The sequence below is a fragment of the Calidris pugnax genome, unplaced genomic scaffold (genome assembly GCF_001431845.1).
Source record: "Calidris pugnax isolate Ruff unplaced genomic scaffold, ASM143184v1 scaffold24, whole genome shotgun sequence".
Classification (NCBI taxonomy): Eukaryota; Metazoa; Chordata; class Aves; order Charadriiformes; family Scolopacidae; genus Calidris; species Calidris pugnax.
In genome coordinates this window covers 10,697,994-10,719,308 of record NW_015090922.1, presented here as the reverse complement: position 1 = coordinate 10,719,308, position 21,315 = coordinate 10,697,994, and the positions used below count along the sequence as shown (strand labels likewise).

General features: G+C 36.9%; 1 protein-coding gene across 4 annotated transcripts in view; it reads left to right on the top strand.

The window, feature by feature from the left end:
- THADA (thyroid adenoma associated) overlaps positions 1-21,315 on the top strand; it is a 160,424-nt gene that overhangs the window by 13,568 nt on the left and 125,541 nt on the right. For all 4 annotated transcript variants that reach the window (XR_001413030.1, XR_001413031.1, XM_014951060.1 and 1 more), the window contains exons 16-25: positions 496-706; positions 2,191-2,326; positions 2,672-2,808; positions 3,200-3,358; positions 4,529-4,686; positions 9,239-9,348; positions 15,061-15,193; positions 18,085-18,195; positions 19,319-19,441; positions 20,101-20,192. Coding sequence is in view for 2 of the 4 variants with exons in the window: in XM_014951060.1 (XP_014806546.1) it covers positions 496-706; positions 2,191-2,326; positions 2,672-2,808; positions 3,200-3,358; positions 4,529-4,686; positions 9,239-9,348; positions 15,061-15,193; positions 18,085-18,195; positions 19,319-19,441; positions 20,101-20,192 (1,370 nt within the window). In the remaining 2 variants the exon portion in view is untranslated. The remainder of the gene's footprint in view (positions 1-495; positions 707-2,190; positions 2,327-2,671; positions 2,809-3,199; positions 3,359-4,528; positions 4,687-9,238; positions 9,349-15,060; positions 15,194-18,084; positions 18,196-19,318; positions 19,442-20,100; positions 20,193-21,315) is intronic.

The window sequence follows — 21,315 nt, the reverse complement described above, 5'->3', positions numbered from 1 at the left end:
CTGATTCTTTTCCTTTCTGGTTGTTTTTTGATTTCTCCCAAATATTGCCCTTTGACTCAATACTGATTTTTCTGTTTATTACTTCATGAAAAGTTACTTTTAAATTCCTAAGTACTGGTGAACAAATACTGCTTCCTGATATGCTTCTCAGTGATGTCCGTTAGCAGGTAAAACACAGAATTTTGGAAAAAAAACCCAAACCGGAAAAACCAAAACCCCCAAAACCTCATCCTCCTGTAAAGTCCAGCATGTTTGTATACTGCTTTATAAATGACTGTCCACATCCTTGGTGTGTGTGTAATTGTATCTTTGCTAAATACATACGCATGCATGTTTTGATTGTAAGGTGATCAGTGTAGAAAATAAGTGTTTCTTAAGAAATATGTACCAGCAAACCTATTGAAAAGCGGGTTTTTAAGTTCTGGGGTGCTAAATAACTTAATTAAATCAATATGGAAGCTCAACAAAATGAGCAATATTGGTGTTTTTTTCCAGGATTCTGAATATCTAGATCTCCTCTTTCAAGCAGCAATGGATCTTAGCACAAGTACCAAGCCATACGATTGTGTCACTGCTTCATATTTGTTGAACTTCTTAGTACATCATAAAGGACTACAACATATTTGTTTAGGAAGACGGATTGAGCATAACCCTCAGATGGATGAAAACACACCAGTAAGTACAGTGGAGAAGAACACTCTAGCAGGTAAGCTTTTGGGAAAATGAACTGCCATGTTTTTTGAATTTATTTAAAACCGTACTGGTTTTCCTTAAGGCTTTTGGAAGGAGGCATAACGAGTAAGAGTTGCTTATTTCTAATAGGATTTTAAGTATATTTTGTTTTGCTCTTAAGAAGCCAGGTGCCTTAGTAAGATCTTAATCTCCTCCTGTTCATGTTAAGGCTATAAAATGTTCTTAGAAGATGGCTTTTGTTATTATTTTCATCAAAAGGAAAGTGACATTGAGGCCCTGGTAGCGAGCCTGACGAAGCTGTGCATATAAGGTGCAGCAAAAGGAACCTCTGCTTCCTCTAAGAGCTCGCTCACCTGGAGCAAAGGCAGCTGTAGTTGGTGTGTCATGTTCCAGTACCTGATATTTGCAGCACTGCCCCTTGGAGCTCTGTTCATTTGGAACCATTTTTCTGAGTGGTTTGCAGTCCTGTATGTAGATTTCTGCAGTAATTGGGCTTTGTTCACATGTGGGATATTTTTCTTTGGTTTAATGCCTCTGAATGAAAGCCAAGAGGCTCTAGATACGGCAGACTTGGCAAATTCATTAAACAGGCTTCCTTTTGTAATTTGCAATAAAATGAAAATCTTTAAAATGCCTCTGAATGAAAGCCAAGAGGCTCTAGATACGGCAGACTTGGCAAATTCATTAAACAGGCTTCCTTTTGTAATTTGCAATAAAACGAAAATCTTTAATTATTTGTAATAAAGCTTTGGATGTAATTTGTGGAAAAGTCACTATTGTATACTTTCTTGTGCCATTATTGGTGTCTCTACAGATGCCTATTAATACTTTCTTTGTATGCAGTGAAATCATGGTTTGCAGATATGGTTGTGGTTGCCATAAATGAAGCAAATGCATGGGTAACCTCATGTCTCATTGTCACGGAGTACATCCTCTTGTTCGTTATCCATAGTTCATTGTCTGGGTCTGTAAATCATTCTGATTCTGACACTGACATGCTGCATGGTATAAATATAAAAAAAAAAGCACATGTATCTTTGAAAATTCAGCAGGTTTTTTAGTGATTAATGTATATTTAATATTTGGGTGAACTATTTGTTGTATTAAGCTGGCTCTAAGGGTGAAGTCTGACTTTGAGTATGTGGTAGGTAAATTATTTGGACTTTATCATGAGCTGTGGGATTGTCCCTAAGCATAGAATCCAGGCTGTGCTTTTCACAGCTGCTATTTCATTGGGATAGATAGACTAAATTGAGTATAACATATATTGCTGGAGTTTAGGTAACTGAAAATCAACAACAACTTTAATTTAAATGACAAAAGAGTGAAAAGTGTAAACTTTTCAATTTACAATAAAAGAAAATTGCGGTGCATTTTCCATTGAATTGTTGTGTAAAAGCAGGCTTTGTTCCTATTTCTTTAAAGCAGATGTGTTTATTATAAAATACAATATATGTATGTGTGTATAATGCAGATCTGTACTTTTAAAAATTCTAGTTATCAAGCTTTTGTTGGTGAATGTTGAAGAAGAAATCTCTCAAGCTAGGAAGTCTCTGCTTCAAGCAGCAGCATCGTTCCCAATGTATGGGAGAGTGCATTGTATAATCGGGGCTTTGCAGCAATTACCTTTTAAGTAAGTAAAATATACTGCTTACTATTTAGTAAGTCATAACTCTGAATTTAAACAGTGGAAGAGTTGCTTAGGAGAACATAAAAGCATACAGTGTTATTTGTAGCAAAATCTAGTACCTGTGGCTTTTAGAACTCTTACTGCCTGCTGCACTGTTTAGCTAGCTGTTGGATATTTCCCTTGTATGTGTTAAATTTAGTCTTGGGACTTTCAACTGTACCCAATTTACAGTTTTCTTAAATACTGTTGCAGAAGTGTTTGTAATTTCAGTTTTTTCTTTTAAATATAAATTTATTTTAATCCATCTTGTGTTGCTTTTTGTTTGTGATTTATTATTTTTTTTTTAAGTAACTTGACATTGGTAACTGAATGGAAGGAAATAGTGGCCAGGCTCATTCTGATGTCATACAAACTCTCTGCTGTAGTGTCACCAGTAGTGCAGAGCTCATCACCAGAGGGTCTTATTCCAATGGACAGTGATTCAGGTAAACAAACAAACAAAATCCCAAAAGAATTCTGTTAAAATCTGAAGCTTCTGAAGTTCTGTTTGTCTTACAGCAATTCAGAACTAGAGCTAACACCCCTCCCTTTCATTTTCTCATTTTATGTCGTAATTTTAAGCCACTCTTAACTTCTGATAGAGGTTGTCTTGATTTTTGCACGAAGTTTGCAGACTGTGGTATTCATCTGTTTCAGAGCAGATGACAGTTCAGTTTTCTTTCTTCCTAAATCCTCGTAATCACCGTAGTTTTATATTTGTTTTTAGTGCTAAAAGCTTTCTCTTGTACTTGCGTAGCCAAAATGAATTGCATTTGTATAAAGAACTGGAAGTAAAAACCAAAACTATCTTAAATATTCCTCTTGTTTAATGTGTAGAAAGTGCAGGTCGTCTGCAGGTGATTCTGCATGAGATCCAACCACAGGACACGAATGATTACTTTATGCAAGCAAAACTTTTGAAAGAACACTGCAAAGTAGAGTCTGGAAAGCTGGCTGACCACAGGCCAATGGAAAATATTTGCACAGAAGTGAAAGGTAAATCCAATGCTGTATTAGTAATTAAATCAAGATATTCTGTATAGAGCAGGTATTTTACGTGGGCGATCAAAATTGGAAGTTACTTGCTCTGTATAATGTTTCAGTTCTTCAATAAATCTGTCAGAAGCTAGTTATTCATGGGCATGGTTTTAAAGACTAATTCACTGTGTTTCTGGAGGATTGTGGTTAATCTCTCTTAAAGCACAAGTGTAAATGAGTTGTTTTGATATTGGGCTAGATGCTTTATTTCCTTAACTGCACTGGCCAGGTAATCTTTAACAACCTTTCTGTCAAGCAACACTTTAATGCATTTCTTGTTGAAAGGTGTTACACAGTGTAATTTCACTCCCCAGTGTACACGAGACTAGTGGGGAATATGTTCATGCAATAAAACTTGTTGCATAAAATTACATAAGCAGAAGCTCCCGCTTGAAAGATTCCAGTAGTAAAATGTTAGATAGTCTTTGTCTGCTTTAATGAATAGCAGTTATGAAATTGAGCCTTACAGTGATAAATTGTAAACTTTGTTTAGTGTATACCAGAATAAATTTATAGAATATCTGTACATTTTAAAATTTAATAGTTTATGCAAGCTTTTTAAGTCTTAAATATTTGAACTTTCTTTCCTCACATGTTTTTTTCCTCTTTAAAATAGTTTTGGTTGGGCCATATGGTTTGTTTCATGAAAAGAATTCTGTAAATATGTTTTAGTGGCACAGTGGCCACCAGATGGGGATGTTGTATCAGAAACGTGGTGGCATTGCCAGGCCTCTTCTATGGGGACACCTGGATTGAAAACCAAGTAATGTACGGCCAGTGATTGATGATTGATATGGAGTTTGTTGAGCAGGGCTCCAGAGTGGTAGGTGCTTGTATCGTTCAGTGTGCAGGTAAATACCGCCTGTGACCAGGAGACCTCTGCTCTTTAAAATAGCAATTTCCTGGTAAACTAGTACACTGCTGCCTTTTCCAGTGAGTGTTCAGGAGTGGAAGCAATTAGGGTTAGCAAAACTGGGAATTTTTTCTTCTTTTGGGTTAGCAAGTTTAAAAATTCTATTCATAGTTAATTGTGTTTTGTAAGGAGATCAGGCTAAATGAAGTTTAAGTTACAAGTCTGTCTGATAACATTGAATGACACTAACACATTTGTTGATTTTTATTTTTAAGGTAAAGAAAGACAAACATGTGACGTCACAGCTCAAATGGTTCTTGTATGTTGCTGGAGAAGCATGAAAGAAGTCTCTCTGCTCTTAGGGACGCTTTGTAAACTTTTGCCTTCACAGGCTACATCTGAGCCTTCAGATGGGTTGATTACTGTAGAACAGGTAGGGAAGTAATTTTCATGATAAACCACTCACTGTCTTTTGGGGTGATGATAAAGGGGAAAGTATTTTTCAGAAAACCTGCTTTTTCTTAAATCTACATTTTGTATGGGAAAAGTTTTTGGGTTTTATTGTTTAATTTTTTTTACTGCCATGTTCTTCTCATGGTTTTCTTGTTTTATTATGCTTGGTTAACAGTCTACTTTTTGATAAAGTGGTATTCAGAAGGCATAACTATGATAGTAGCAGATAAGCGAAGAAATTATTATACATAGCTAACATTCATTCTAATTGTATTATTTACAAGTTGTATGCTGTGTTTAGGGATCCCAATACCTGCCTGCCTCCCTCCCTCTCCTTTTCTGGCTCTTTCTCTCAGTACACGTTAGGCATTACTAGAGTTGCTAGAAGTCTTCTAAACTGGCTTCATATTCAAAGTGTCTTTTGTTTCATTTTGAACTCTAGATGTTGGGATTTTACTTAAAGCTCTTCATTAATTGAATCTCATAATCAGTAATTCTGAGAGTCAAACATGCTGACTAGCTGTGGTCTTGTCTTCCGTAGGAGACTGAATTATGAATAATTTGTATGTAATGTGACTCTTTTTTTCCTCCAATTTTTTTGATTTAAGAGATCAGAAATGTTAATATGCCATCTGGGTCTCTTGTAGAATATTGAGTGCAGTGTTTACAAGAAATTAGATTACCACAGGCATTTATTTGGGAAATATTTTGTGTTTATTAAATTCCTGTTTTTAATTGATGACCTTTTCATTTCCATATGGTTTCAACAAAACCAGTCTCTACATGGAAGATTGAAATATGCAAGATGTATTACTTTTTAACCTCTTTTTCTTTCCAACAGAAAATATTTATTTAGTTTTCCCTTGGGTATTAGAACTTCGTATCTTAAAATGAATAATAGTATAATGTACTGCAGATCTTATTTCTTATGCTATCTAATGTCATGGTGCCATGGAAATAATGTTACTATCTTTATTCTTGCATTGTCTCTAGCCTTCATGTTTTCATCTGGTTAACAGCTGTGCCTGTATTGTTGCAGAGGTCTGGAGGGTAAATGAGAGAACAGATATGCTTTTCTACCATTATGTTCCTTAATCTGCTCTAAGTCAAAAAGGAATTGGTATTTTAGAATGAGTCAGCTCCCTCTGTAGCAACTCTCTTTATTTAGAAAGCAGACATTAGTAGTTGGCCTTTCAGAAGTGCTACGTTATTAAGCAACGTTATCTTCTTTTCCTATAGATGCCTCATTAGATTCTTTATACTTGTGATATCTTCCTGTAAAACAGAATGTCTGCCTTCTAATTTGAAGAATGCTAATTGATGACAAGTCTGAAATCCAGATTTTCCTCAGGCTTGCAAGGAAATAGAATTTGGCTGAATAGGAAAAAGCATGGGCATTTTCTCTGCAATCTTTGTAACTGAAAAGACACAATAGTTTAAAAAAAAAGGGGGGGGGGGGGTATCTAATCATAAATGACTGGAAATGTCAATACCAGAACTTTTTTGAATCTCTTTTGACTAAGAGATTGGGTTTGCACAGTATTTGAATGCCACTGTGTGCACTGACTTATAACATCATCAGCTCCATGGTGTGAAGATGTGTGTATAGAGGAATCTGAAATACAGTATTTGAACTGGCAGTATTCAAAGCTTAAGACATTTTGCAATGAATGCTTTGCATTTTAAAATAGACATAGGAGTGCCTATGTCTAGGAGTGCTGGAGGAATCTCTCTATTCAAATACATATGCATTCTACCTTTCATTCTCCATCTAACCCTTAAAGTCCAGCTGTGGCAGACTCAAAGCTTTGCCTGTTAAGACAATCCATACAAACAGTATCATGTCCTAGTAACCACCACATAATCAACAAAAACATACCTGATGAATACTGATGTGATTTTTGTCATACGACTTGCAAATCATGAGACAATGTTCCAAGCCTGGAGGAACTTTTAGCTCTTCCTCAAACTCCTGTTTATCTTGCCTTTTAAGTTTTAAGACTATTTAGGGAGATAAGCTTGCCAGAACTGTGTACCATAGTGAAAAGAAACAGGGAGCAGAAGTAGCCATAGTGCTGTCCCAGTGCTGGGGTTCTGCTTGGGATAACCCCACGGTCAGAGCTGATCTGACCATTTGTGGTGAACACTGAATACACAGAAGACTTTAAAGTGCCAACAACCCTCGCTACTTGGTACGTATTTGTGCCACCAGGGCAAACGTGCAGCTCCCATTGCTGCTTTGGAGTTTGTTCTATTTGAGGAAGAACTTAAAACAAACAAAAACCCCCAAACCCAACCGCTCCCCAGTTCTTAATGTAATCAGTCTGTCTCCTCTGGAGTTCAGTATGGTTGGCAATAGCCCACTGACTGCTAGTTATTTCTATCTGTGAGATGCTTTTGCAGTCCTTTGTGGGTTTAAAGCCATCCCCTCCTAATGGTTTGAAAAAAATACTCTCTAGAATGTAGGACCCTACTTTAGTGGCATCTTACTGCCAGGAAAATAACATATGGAGGCACAAATGTACCAATGGTTTCTCAGAGCACTTTTGGGACCTCTTATACAGAATTTCAGCCTTGAACACTGAGATTCTTGGTCTCAGCAGCAAGCATGGCCCTGTAATTTGTTGATTGTTACATTATTAGGACTAACTTGTTTTACTTTAGGTTCTTGACCAAGATGATCAAATATATTTAAGATATTTGCTCCCTATTTCATATTTGAGTATGTTAACTTGGAACGGAGTGTTATTTTCTGTGCAAGTGAAACTGGTAGGGTCACCTCTTCTCACAGTTGCTGAGGATTTTCGTGATGTTAAAGAAAATGTGAACTCCTTGATTTGTTCTCCATCCTGACATATGAAGTACTGGTTTTGTGGCACAGGAAAGCTGGAAGGTCATGGATGACATGAGGTTGTTAGATAAGAATCCATGCTTACACACTTGCCTCAGCATCAGCCCTCTGTCATTTGCAACAACTAAGTTATTGCAGTGCGTTTTCTTCAAACTCTAACCTGTGAGTGCAAATTAATATATCGAGAGTTCAATTTGAAGTAAGATTCTAGTGAATGTGGCTGTTGCAAAAAGCCCAGATTTATAAATAGTAAAGTTGAAAGTTACATGACCCAAAAAAAAAATCATATGAATTATTCTAAAAACATAAGGGTGGTGGTGGAACAGGACAGTAATTTGATTTGCATGTGCATGGTTTTCTTGGTTTGGTTTTGTTTACACACCTGGAGAGTTGGTCTGTCTGTGGGTCAGTTCCTTCTGAAGAAAGGGCACTTATTCTTGCTTTTGGGCTAGAAAGCTGAAAAGCCTGTAGGTCCACAAGCTATCTTAAAATCCACTCAGAGAAATAATTTTTTTTTACCTCCAATATCTCCAGTTATTGTATATTTCATGTTAGGCAGGTTTTAGCAGCAGGAAATAATAAGTAGACTTACTCTCTTTTTTGCAGTCTCATTGCTTGGGTAATATGAATTACTTCATAATAGGGTGGAAAACTGTATAGCTAGATATGATATTAACTTCTCTGACATCTTGATTACTTGTCAGACTGTTAGAGTATGTTATTTTGAGTAACAAAATAAGCAGAATTTTATAAGAAACTTGACATGATTTTATGCTTGGTTTTTTATAAAAGCTTTGAAGAACCTTTTGCTGAAGAATTCTTAGGAAATATTCCAGAAGAAAATTTTGCATAACAGAATTAAGTATGTGCTATGTAGTTTAAACAAATTATATTGGAAGTTAGATTTAGACCTTGAATGTTGATGGGAATTAGAGAAAAAATCAAAAAGCATATCTTTCTGCAGAATGAGATTGTGTGGAATTGTAAGCTTCCAAACAGCTTTAAAAACTTGATATCCTGGTAGAGCTCTAGAAAGTAACTCTTGGTGACAGTTTAGTTGTAGCACTTAGCTTTTTGAGACTTTTAAATGTAACTGTCATTAATATATACCTACACTATTTTTATTTTAAAATTGCTTCTATTAGTCAAAGGCAATTATGCAGAATCCTAGAACCTTAAAAGTAGCTAAGGTAGATTTGTTTTCCTTTGGCACAATTCTTGAGGCTTGGATTTCTTATCTTTCTCAGATATTTTTGTAGATGTTTTTCTGCTGTTATGATTTAGTAGATGTTTTCTTTGGGATTTTAAGAGTGAAGGCAAACAAGAAGGGTTCTAAGTTTGTTTCCTCTGAAAAATCAGAGTTGTCCCTTTTCTTTTTCTGTCCCACTTATCTGAGTGTGTTCCTCTTGGGCAAATAGCTAATTTTATGTCCTTGATTTTGGAGGCTTTTTTTTAAATGACGTAGCACTATCCCTTTAACCTGAAAAATAGAATATAATATTTGTTATCCTTAAAGTAACTGGTTTTTTTAGGATAGAACTTATACTTGCTTTTTGCTTTTGCCAGTAGCCTTTCCAACCAGGGGAAGGATTGCCGCTTTTAATTACGGAAGTATCTTGCGTATATAAATGAATTGTCTATGTATAAATTCAAAGAGCTTTTTTCTTTCTTTCTTTTTTAGGTTAAAAATATTGGGGATTACTTTAAACATCACCTGCTGCAATCGAGGCACAGGGGTGCATTTGAATTGGCATATGCTGGCTTTGTGCAACTTACGGAGATGCTTTCCAGGTAGAAGATGCTCAACTTGTTATGTTTCTAATGTAATAATTTTACCAAATGGTGGCATCGATCCTGAAACATGGATTTGCTTGCACAGCCAGATTTCATGTGGATTTTATTCGGGTTTGGTGTAGGCATGATTATGACATTAGTTACATGACGTCTGTGACTTGGACTGCGATACTGATGGTTAGAGATGGTTCTTAGACATTGAAAGATGATACAGACATTTAATGCTGCATTTTTCTCCACTTCTGACATGTTAGTTTACTGAACATCTCTCAAAAGCTCTTGGGAGAAGTAGGAGTGTAGAGTTCTTCCCCCTGCCCCCCTCCCCTGCCTTTCCCCAGCTCTTTATGAAAATGAACGCCAGACGTTTTGTTCCAGCCAGGATGTTTTCCTGGAAACTTTTAGTACTTGTCACTGAGTTGTGTGTTCTGACATTTGGAAGACTACCTGGCAGTGCATCACAAGATGTGATATGCAGTCTTTTAATTTTTTTTTTCTTTCCCCTTGTAACTTTATACTTTCCTAGAAGAACGAAATGAGCAGGATTGTCCTGAGGTCTGGGCAAGAGCTTTGGAATTTCCATTACATGCTTAGTTACCCATTTCAAGTGTTAGTAATGTTACTTTGTGATATATAGTGAATATATCAAGGCTGATTGTATTTAAAATGAAGGAGATAGGATGACTGATACCAGAACAGCCAATGACTCTTTGGTTTAGTACTCCTGGGATATGAGGAGTATCTTCCGACTATTCTCCAAAATGGGTCAGTTAAGTCTCTTGGCAAATGTAGTTGCCTCATGGGTCTGTGGAGTGTCCCTCAGTCTTTCCTTTTACCCTGCTGCAGCTGGGGGGCTCCACTCCACAATTAAATCCAGACCTTTCTCCACAGCTGCTCAGGGACAGCCTTGAAGCTTGTGTACCAGAATATGTATTAATTTACTGTTACATCCACAAATAGCGGAGGAGAAAGCCTTTTTCTGGGGCGGCTTATGGTATTGTACAGCTTAAACATGATGCTTTGTTGAACTTAAGACCTATAGAAGCATCCTTGACACTTTAATTCGTTCTTCTTCTAAGACTCGGTGAAAAAATCTGCCACTAAGACTGTGCCAAATCCCTTTCCCGTGCTTTTATGAAAGACTCTAGTTGAACATGGTCCTTCATTTTTATAGCCAAACATTTTCTTAAAACTATATATGTTGGAATATATACCATCTGACCTCGTTTTAGCTATACAACCCTTAAATACCAGTCTTTATAAGAACTAAGAGTAGACTTCTTTCTAGACAGAGGAATGGTATTCAGACCTGTCTGAGTTAGTGGTGAAAGAAAAATCATTCCTCCACAGAGATTTCGTATGAACCTGATGAAATTTGATCTCTGTCTTGACATTTGGATCTAAATTGCTGAGTCTGCTTTAAGTGTGCAAGTTACCATTCTTCCTTTTCCTTGTTCATATTCCTTCTGGGGGTGCAAAGCTCCCTTTGTCATGCCTGCTTAATATTGTCTGCAGCTGCACCTTCAGAAAACAATTCAGTTATAAAACAAGCAGCGTACATATAAGTGAAATAAGCAATGCTATTTTAAAAAATATTTTCCTTTCATAAGCTCTGGGCAATTACAAATACTAATTTGGTCCAGTAACGGGGTGGTCAGGGAAAGTCCCTGGAAGCTTCTAGGCATGTTTTAAACTTGAATCTTCTGTGGTACTTAAACCCAAACAATTTCTCTGTTCCAAATGATGTTTTGCATGTTTGTTTTTATTTTATTTAGTGAAGCTTTTTTGAGCGATCAAGTAGAACATAGATTTCTGGAAATCTCAAAATCCTGGTGTTGCATAGCTGTGGCTGTAGCGCTTTGCTTCACTAAAGTTGCAGAATGCAAGGGGAAAGTTTGGGAAGAGTTGCGTCATACAGTGCAATATGTTTACTTACGAATAATGTATTTTGAACATTTTTAAGTGTTCAAATGGGTGCTTAAATTAAACTCGGTGAACACTATTTGATATATTTGCAACAAGTTAGGACCATATCGTATAGTTTTCTGGAAAGCTGTAATGATAAAGAAAAACCCTGGTTTGATTTTACAAATATTTAATACAGCGTCAGTGCAAATTATTCATCTGTACCTCGTCAGTGTCTGTTCCTCTGTAATATTTCTGTTGGGGAACTGAGAGTAGACCCTTCTAAACCTTTGCAGTAAACTCTGCTTCTGACTCATTTTGTTGCTCTGAAGTGACTGTAACTCTTTGCCTTCCTAGGCTCATATGGTCTGCTAGGAAGACTTCTTGTAAAATTTAAAAATCATTGGTGGACTTTCTAGTGAAATGTACTAGAATTGTTGCTAACTTTTCTGCAAAAGTTTAATCACAGATGTGAAGGGAAGAGTCTAAAATGGAGAGAAATAAACTGGGGGCGAAAAGCTGTTCTTCTGTATTGTGATTTTACCTTCTGCTTGTAGTGTTGGAGAGTTCACTATATAATGAAGTAAAAGATGTTAAGACACTGCACAGTTTGAAGACATGTTGATTTTTAACTTCATATTTAGCCCCCCATTTCTTTTCCTCCTTGGTGAAAGCGAGAGATAGGGGTAATGATACTGTGCCTCTGAAATTTTGGGGCCACCCAAGGTTCTCTCTGCTCTGCTTTACTGCTGGAGATACCTCAAAACAGCACCTTTCTCAATGCATCTATGTAATTTGGAAAACTTTGCTTTATTTAGAGCAGACAGTATGAAAAGGAGGATGCAGGTGGAAGGACTTCGTGGTTTTATAGGAGTTGTTCTTAAAAGTATACATTTTCTAGGGTGATTTATACCGTGAATGGTAATGCATTTCTGAGGCTAGATTCTTGTCTCCTTATTTGTCTGAGAATTGCCAGGGGCAGTATAGAGACTAGCTTTAAAAAGAGTAGGAATCATGTTACTTATGTGAAAAAGAATAATAGTGTAGATCTATGGAGAGAGGAAAAATGGTGAAAGAAACGCCCTTTTTCCCCAGATAGGGACTGATTTCGGCTATTGGAAACACTGAATGTACCCATGTAAAAAATGCTTCTGGTCATGTGAAGTTTACGCCACAAACCACTGACATTGAAGATCAACCCTTTGTTCTTGGATAGGAGAAAGTACAGCCATTTAAGTTAGGGAGAGGGGTTTAGCTTAGCCAGGCTTTTTTGTGCTCATTGATACTGACCACAGAAAGTGTTTTTGAGCATGTATGAAATTGTTATAACCGGCAGATGGACAGACAGAAATCTGTGGGAAAACCTTTACTGTACTATGTCTTAAGTTATTGTGTATCCAGTTACTGTGTTATATTTTAATTATGAGCACTGTTTGTTTAATCTGGTAAAAATAATGACTATTTCATTCTGGAAAACGACGTTTGAGCTTGAGACCACCATTTTTAAATTGTAAAGCTTCATTATTCTTGAAGTGTAGGGCCACCTGCTTCTTAAGACAATATTCTTCTTGCCAGACCATAAAGAGATGGAGCTGCCAAATTTAAGGGAGTAGTCATCTCCATTGCAAAGTCAATAGTCTCTAATGTTTCTAACTTTAAAGCAATAACTCTTTCCCCTTTAAAAAAAAAAAAAAAGTGTCTTGGTGGGTGACTGAACAAGGTAGAATTACTTGTGGCCAGATCAAAGCAATACAGTTTTAAGGGAGTCTGAAGTTTATTGGATGCCAGTATATTTCTTCTCTTTCTACTACTACTGAAAGGGGAAAAACCTCCAGTTTACTTAAGAATAAAATATTCAGTATGCTATGTGGCAACTTTTAAATATTTCCTTAATGCTTTACTTTGTGTTCTCCTGCACCACAGCAGATGTGAATGTCTTGTGGGATGTTTGTTTTAATACTAAGATAACATGGAGAAGAGAGATGAGCACTGTTCTTTGCATGACTAAACTAAGACATTTAAATTCTGCTTAGCGAGGGAGGTAGGCCCAGCCGCAGACATGACCAGAAGTAGCAGCTTTTGCTTTTGACGTGGATGAAAAGAACTACGAGGTAGTCTAGCTGCAGAGACCCATGGAGGAGAAGTTTTTTGTGGTCTCAACCCTAGAATTGCATCCTCCCTGAGTACCCAAAAGCAGCGAGCAAAGGAACACACCCTGGAAGTATGCAAGGGAAGATAATTATCAGCAACAGAAGGAGAAAAGTCAAAGAAAAGAGAACTGTTAATTTCCAAATCAATTTGATCGCTTCAGTCATAGGCCTGGGGTAGGAGGTGACATGTCCCTTTTATACTGTGGTATGGGGTAACTTGGCCCTTGTGAATCCATGTTTCTCTTGTGTCCTGGACTGAAGGTTTGCATGCTGGCCTCTGTTTTGAAGAGGTGTGGCCCATGAAAACTGGGGAGAAGGCCTGGCAGCAGTGTAGGAAACCTGTGGTGGAAATCCCAAGGGAATTATGGAAGAGTTAAGAAGTCTGCTGTGTCTTCTCCTGACTTCTCTTGGCACTTTTTGTGACCTCTGTTTTCTGCATTACTAATTTTCTGTTTATTTTGTAAAGGAAGGAAAGGGGGATTTCGCTGCAGATTAAAGCCTTGCTTGTTGTTGAGTATCAGGTTTTTAGCCCACCTAAATTCTTGCTTTATTAAGAGGAGATTAAAGAAGTAGAGAGCAGTTTTAGACCTTCCATTAGATTTTGGTTTCCACATCAGTACCTGCTGCCTTTTAGCTTTTCTTTTAAATTCCTTATTTCAGTCACTTAGGTAGAAAACTTGATTGTATTCTTACTGTAAGGTCTCCCTATTTAATCATGGGTTTAATTATAGTTTATATTTTTAGGTGTCCTGCATGGTTGAGATAATTGCAGTTGTATTGCCCACAGTAATTCTTTCTTCTACTCTGAATCATGTGTCAAATGTGTGACAGGTTTTAGTAACAATGTCCCATTACTAGAAGTTTTTATAACAATGAATGGTCCTTTTGGAACATAGACTTAAGATTAATGAGCTGGTCTTGCACACTGAATATGGTATGTTTCATTGAACTGATCAGCACCAGCAATTGAAGTAGACTTGCGTTCTCTTTGTCCTTGGAAGTCTTTTGCTTTCAGGCAATGGTGAGTTTTATAGCTGCAGAGGAGGAGTATTTGATGATAGGAGAGCAATTTAGGTGCTTTACCAAAAGTTTGACTGATGTAGTATTTTAAAAAGAGCAGTATGTCTTGTTTTTCATTCCTTCCCCTGCTTTGAGGGAGGGTATTTACATCATATGTACTTACTGTGAGGGGCTTCAGTTTTATTTTGTAAGGTTATAAATACAATTGTATATGCTAGTTAATGTAAGGGTCAGGCATCAACTGCTGTGTGGCAACAAAGATACGAATTTGTGAAGTGTCACTTCCTACACAGTGACTGACATGCACATGTCTTTGTTTTCTTCTCCAGAAGAAGATTGTAGTTCTTGGCAGAAAAGAATGGTTGCAGTGCTGGAGTACAGAATCCTTTTTTCTGTTCAGTGAAATATCATTTTCTAGTGGCACTTAATAAATAGGGTTAATATAATTTGTATCAACATTAGGAAAATATTCCTTTTTTAATATTTGTCTTATTTATTTAAAAATATCTGCACGTATGCTTGGAGATGTTCATGTATAGTAAGAAAATACTTCTTAAGGTCACCAAGTGCTTTCTTTGACTCTGTCCTAGTTTCTTGTGTATCTGTTTCATGTTTCTTGTGTTCTTGTTTTATGTAGATGTAACAGCGAGAGTCTGCGCAAGATGCCGGAGCAGTGGCTAAGTAATGTGTTACAAGAAATCAAATCCTGTGATCCTTCATCTACGCTGTGTGCAACCAGACGCAGTGCGGGAATTCCATTCTACATACAGGTACCAACTCGTGTTATTACCTCAGAGCTAATTTTTTTTTTCATGTCCTTTCTGGTGAATACACTTATGTATTTATTTTTCTTCAACCCCTTTTTGTCAAACGGTTGCTTTTTTTGTATACAGATTTTGATTGCCAAGAAGCCATATGTAATTACACCATGTTTGGCACTGCAGTTCTATTACTCTTGAGATTTTTGGTTTGAGGTAGATTCGAGTATCACTTCAAAAGACTGAGCTCAGGCTCCGAGTGGCCACTGTAACAATCATAGCAAATTCATGAATTAATTCACAGATTAAATAAGATCTGTTAACCATGTAACTCTGTGCTGCTTCTGTGCTAAGTGGGAGGGTGGTGAAATATAAACGGATTGTCATAGAACTGTAAAATGGTGGCGTAGAAAATGCTCCAAAGAACTTGGGGGGTCCACTCCAGAGGAATAAAGCAGGATCAAGTAATAGTCACACTGACTTGTGTTGACTGACAGTCTCGAGTGCAATAAATGAGTGGGTTACTGAAGACATGTATCCATGAGTGTGAGGCCACTCTCCCTCAGTCTTCCCGCTCCCCGTGTCACCATCAGCTCCACACATCCCAGCCTCCAGCTTCTGCTGCGTTCAGAACTGATGGCTGTTGTTCTGGCTGGCCGTGTTTTGTCTCTGCTCGAAGTACCACCTCACAGGAGAATGCAGCAGCTCATCTGCATCGTTTTGGGGTCAGTCACTGCAGAGTTGGTCCTGCAGATTACACTTAAGCTCTTTCCATTCCTTCATTCCTCAAAGCGGCCATGATTATTGCTTTCCCCTGAATTAACCTCCATCATTTTAATTTTCAACCAATTCTCTTAAGACAGGAGTCCAAGATTAACTACACAATTTGTAACTTTCTCCACTTGCTGAAGTATAATCTCAAGCACGTTCCAAGAATCCGAGGGACTGCTGGGAGCGTGCTCTCCCTGCCAGAATAATTCATCTTGCTTGTTTTCCACTCCAAGTTTGCCCTGAGAAAGTTGAGGCAGCCTGCTTCTGTCTGACCTCTTTTATGTCAGTCACAGCCTGCTCCTGGCTTCGCTAGATGCGCGTGTGCTGGGCAGCAGAGCTCAGAAGTAGAGCATTGTTTTTAGAAACATTTTTCCTTTTCAATGCCAGCAGTTAAAGATCTTTCCCTTTTATATTGGTTAGTTGTCTACAAAATTAATTTGGTGATTTCATGTCCTCTGGTTTCCCCATTCACACCACACACTTGGAATTCAGTGGGCGTTAGCTAGTGTTTATCCTGAGACTGTGAAAAAAACCTAACAGGTTTGAAACAGTTTTTTCATGTATGAAGTTACGCTGTCTAATGTAAAGAGTAGGTGGACCCAAGGGTATCCCATTGCAGAAAACGTGTGTGTAGTCTGCAGTTGGCCTGCATTACGAAGTCCATATGGCAAAGCTTACGCTGTGCCATAGCTGTTTGGACAAACAGGTCAGATGCTTCTACTTTGACAGCTCTAGAAGAGTACGAAGTTAGTCTAGTCACTTAGTGAGAAGGTTTGAAATGAACATTGGGATTGGTCAGAAATAATCTATTTTTATATTGTAATTTTATTGTAAAGAGAGGTGATAGTGTTCTTTGGCAGCAGTTCTGAATGTGCCTGTAGCACTCAGTAAAATGAATTAAGCCTTAAATAGCACGTTGCATTTAGATAATAAAAATACAAGTTGTAATGCATATCCTAACAGTGCTATAATAAGGTTATTTTATTAATGCATAAAATTGAGACTTGGTGTGGTCTCTTGGCCATCTGCTTCCTGTGACATTTATTCTTGTTTTAGTAAAACACATCTGTTTTAATGATAATATGTAATTTTAAAGGTTATGAGCATTTTAAATGACCTATTTAAAATCGAAGTGTAATTACCTAATAGTACAAAGGTGCAAGTCCAATTAGTGGGTGAGGAAAATAGGGGAAAATATTAGTTACACCTTTAACATTTTTAGGCTATGAAATTTTAGTCTTCAGTTCATTCTCCTCTATTTTATACTTCATGAATAATATTTTCCCTTCCTTCGCTGTTTCTCCCATCATTAAAAGTACTGATAAACTGACAGCGACTACTTCTGGGTTTCTGCCTAACTTTATGCTTCATTTGGCTTGCAGTTGATCCATTTGGTTGTTCTTATGTGATGTAAAGTACTATTAAATATCTTGTTTGAACTGATGCTGAACAGACTCTGGGCCCCAAAACACAAATGGATACTCATTTTTTATTAGAAATAAGTGATTTATGATTATCTGTTTGTATTAAGTTGGACAAATTCAAGAAGAGCTACTAGACAGAGAGAGAAAGACTGTTTTAACTCCAGTTCTGAATTTTAGAGGACTAAATTAGAGTATTTTAATCTCAGTTGGATGTCCTACCCATTGAACTACTATTTGGAGATAGATCCATCTCTTCTCGCCTTTTAAAAATGTACTGCTTGTTTTATCCTGTTTTGCAAAGCAGGATTTATTCTTTGGCCAGCCTGTGTCATCTTAAATATGCATGTTATTAAACTAAAAAAAAGTCCATACTAGGAAATGTAAGCATCTGTAATATGGCAAATACTTCTGCTGTAATAACTACTAGGATTTTTTTGGTGTGTGATAAATTATTATTTGTTATATACAAGCAAATTTTCTTTGGCAGATGTTGAGCAAAGTTTTCTTACTGAAACATTGGATGCCAAGAAGCTTTGGACAAAATTTAAAACTGAAACCTATTTTTTGCAAAGCTTTCTTTTGCCCTTCTGCCTGGTCAGAAGCTGCACTTGTGATATGGTAAATACAGGAACATGGAGCAGAACTGGTAGTAAAGAAAAATGGCTAGAAACACCTGACCTTTTTTTTTTTTCTTTTAACTTTCTGTAGGCTTTGTTAGCTTCGGAACCAAAGAGCAAAACAGATTTGTTGAAAATGACAATGAAAGAACTGGTATCTTTGGCTGCACCTTTGAATGAACCATCAAGTGTAATTCCACAGGTAAAATGCAGCCTCTCATCAGTGTCAAAACAGTGTGTGTGTTACTTCGAACAGTTAAGGAAATTTGTGTGAGTTTTTAATAAGAATACTTTGTTTTCATTATCTATAGCTAGATTTTTAGAATTTTTTTGCATGTGTGGAGGTCACTGGAATTTGCAAGTGCATAAGATACTAGGAAATGGATTGGGCATATATTAATAGTGGGGTTCTTTTCCTAGTACAGCAAATAAAGTGATATTCCTTTTGAATTTATATGATCAGTTTACTCCCTGTAGTATATTTCTAAACAAATAGATGAGGACTTGCCTTTTCATAAGGAAATTAACGAGCAAGCATTTGTTTACATTTAGAGTGAGTAAATTGCATAAATCATTGTATGCTGTAAAATTCTACATGAAAAATTATTTTATTCATATTTAGTAACTTCTAAAACTTAAATATATCCTGTTGCAATGCATAAAAATTTTATTTTAAGGTCAAGATCTTTATCTTCAAAATGTTGCTATTGGATACTTAATCTTACTGTTTGTAAGTGCAAGCCATAATTTGTTGACAATACATAGAAATATGTTCTAATGGCTCTGCCAGATCTTCTGCTGGTATAAATTTATGTAGTCTTGTCAAAGTCTGTGAAGCTACACAGATTACCACCTTCCCCTACAGAGAGTAGAGAAATATCAGAAAAGGCTCCATATGGCGAAGCAAGCCTGGCTGTCAGTTTTAGCTTAATATTGTCCTCCTGTGAGTTGTAGTTTATTTTTTCTCACAGTATCTACAGCATGTCAAGAATGTTGGAAAAGATGATTCTAAACTTTGAAAGTTATTTTTACAGCCATGATAAGCTAAGGAAAAAAGAATGCTGGCCTTTGCTCGCGATGCCTGGACTGTACTTGTTAGAGGAATATATTTTTAAACTGTAATTGTTTTTGATCGTTTTTATTGCTGCACTGTTTTAATCTATTTTTTAATAGTGGTATTCTTGTATTTAATACGGAAATAAAGTGGTATAAATGTGCATATGGATGATTTTTGTTTTGCATGTTCATTGCTGTAATTAACACATTAAATTTAAGGTATTTTCCAATTAATATATATTTTTCTTATATTTCTGCTACCCCCACAGGTTCATGCTTTAAATATCCTTCGGGCACTGTTTAGGGACACACGTTTAGGTGAAAACATCATGCCTTATGTTGCAGATGGAATACAAGCAGCAATTCTAGGTTTTATGTCACCTGTCTGGGCAGTAAGTTAATTGTCAATTTTGCTTCTCTAATGTAACAGGATATAGAGCGTTGCTGTTCAGTGAAGCTTTGGTCATGTTTATAAATGGCAGTACCGCAATTTCTGGAATACTACATGGTCTAATGTGAAAACCTTATAGCTTTGGTCATATTGATTGGTTTTGTTTCATTTTTCTCTAGTGTGAAGTGCTGATACTGACAAAAAGTTGTGAAAAAGATAACCGTATAGATAAAAATATATCTGGCTGTTATAGCTAGGTGCACTGACTCAAAGTTTAAAGAGTGCATTTACTTTTGTTCTCACTGTTTTGTTTTTCAATAAAAGTTAGTATTCTGTATGGCATATAAAGGTAGAACATTTTGTGATCTGTCATGGATAAGGATGAATGCTTAGGACCACTAGAAATCTGGATGTATCCTTTACATTAAAGGTGAACATCTCAAAAAAAAATCTGAACTTTCTATTAATGCCACCTTGATTAAGAGGAAAGATGCTATGAATGACTTGTTTCCATGTGCTGACCCCTGAACAGCAGGCGTGCTGTCCTTCACCCAGCTGTTCTTCTCCTTGACTGTACATTAGGGGTTGTATTTAAAAAATATTAGTGCATTTCAAAGGGATTTTAAAAACATAGTTCATATTCTTTTCTTTTTCCTTTAGGTAAGAAATTCATCTACACTCCTTTTTAGTGCTCTCATTACGAGAATTTTTGGGGTTAAAAGAGGGAAAGATGAAAATTCCAAAAAAAACAGGTAAGCTTCACTTGGTGCCAATTGTAAGTTTGCAAAACATGACCTTAGCCAACAACAATTTGAAAATTTTGCTTGCTTTATGGATATATTTGAATTACGATGTTACAAAAACATCTAGCTTTGTTTAAACTGTGCTGCCAAGGAATAAGCGGTAAGTCCAAAAATACCTGCTGTTAAGCACTGAGAGTTAATTTCTACTCGTGTGCAATTTCACAGAAGGGGAAAGTTGCTGAGATGTTTTGGTGCCAGTGGTTCTTCCAAATGCCCAGTGTCTCCTGTGGCCACAAGTGGGAGCCCTGTTGGTCTTGGTAGCAAAGAGAGGGGGTTGAAGGAGAAGGACAATGGTCACATGTGTGTTCCCTTACCTCTGGAGCAGGTGTGGAGGTAATCTCACCTCTACTGATTTGAGATTTTTTTTATTTTCTTTTTTACCCTTTAGTCGTCTTAGTCTAGGACACCCTCGACCTCTTTCTTGTCTCTTTGAAGCTCCAAAAATTGCAGCTTGCAAAGCTGCTTCTCTTCCAAGGGTTTCTGCTCTTGAACTCCTTAGTCCTGCTCCGTATCCTCTAGTATTCCACTTTCTTATGTAAAACCAATTCTCTTCTTGCTATTAAAACTCCCTAGTCCTGAGGATTCCTGTTTCTCTGTGCCCTCCAGTTAGTGCACAAGCACCCCCATGTTTTCTTTGTCCTTCAGCCCCTTCATTTAGTTTCTGCAGCAAATGAAGCATGCCCTGTGCTTGGTACCTGAGGTTCCTGCTCTAGTAGAGATGTGAAAATAGCCCTGGATGCAAAAATAACCCTGTATGTAGAATAAACTTCTGGGTGAGTCTGCAGGGCCATAGAGTGGTGACACTATGAATATTATGGTAAACTTTTCAGAAATTCCTAATCGATTTTCAAATCACAGACAAGGTATGCAGTTTCTGAAAGAAGACAATTGTTATGATTTATGTTTACAAATTCTACTCATCTTTTTTACTCATTATATAGTGGTTTCTTAGTGTTGATCTATGTAGCTAATATAATTTTCATGCACATTATCAGAAACTAAATGTCCTGGGATGATACTAATCTTTCATCTTTTAGATGATAGGTGACATTTTAGCTGTTTGACATACTTA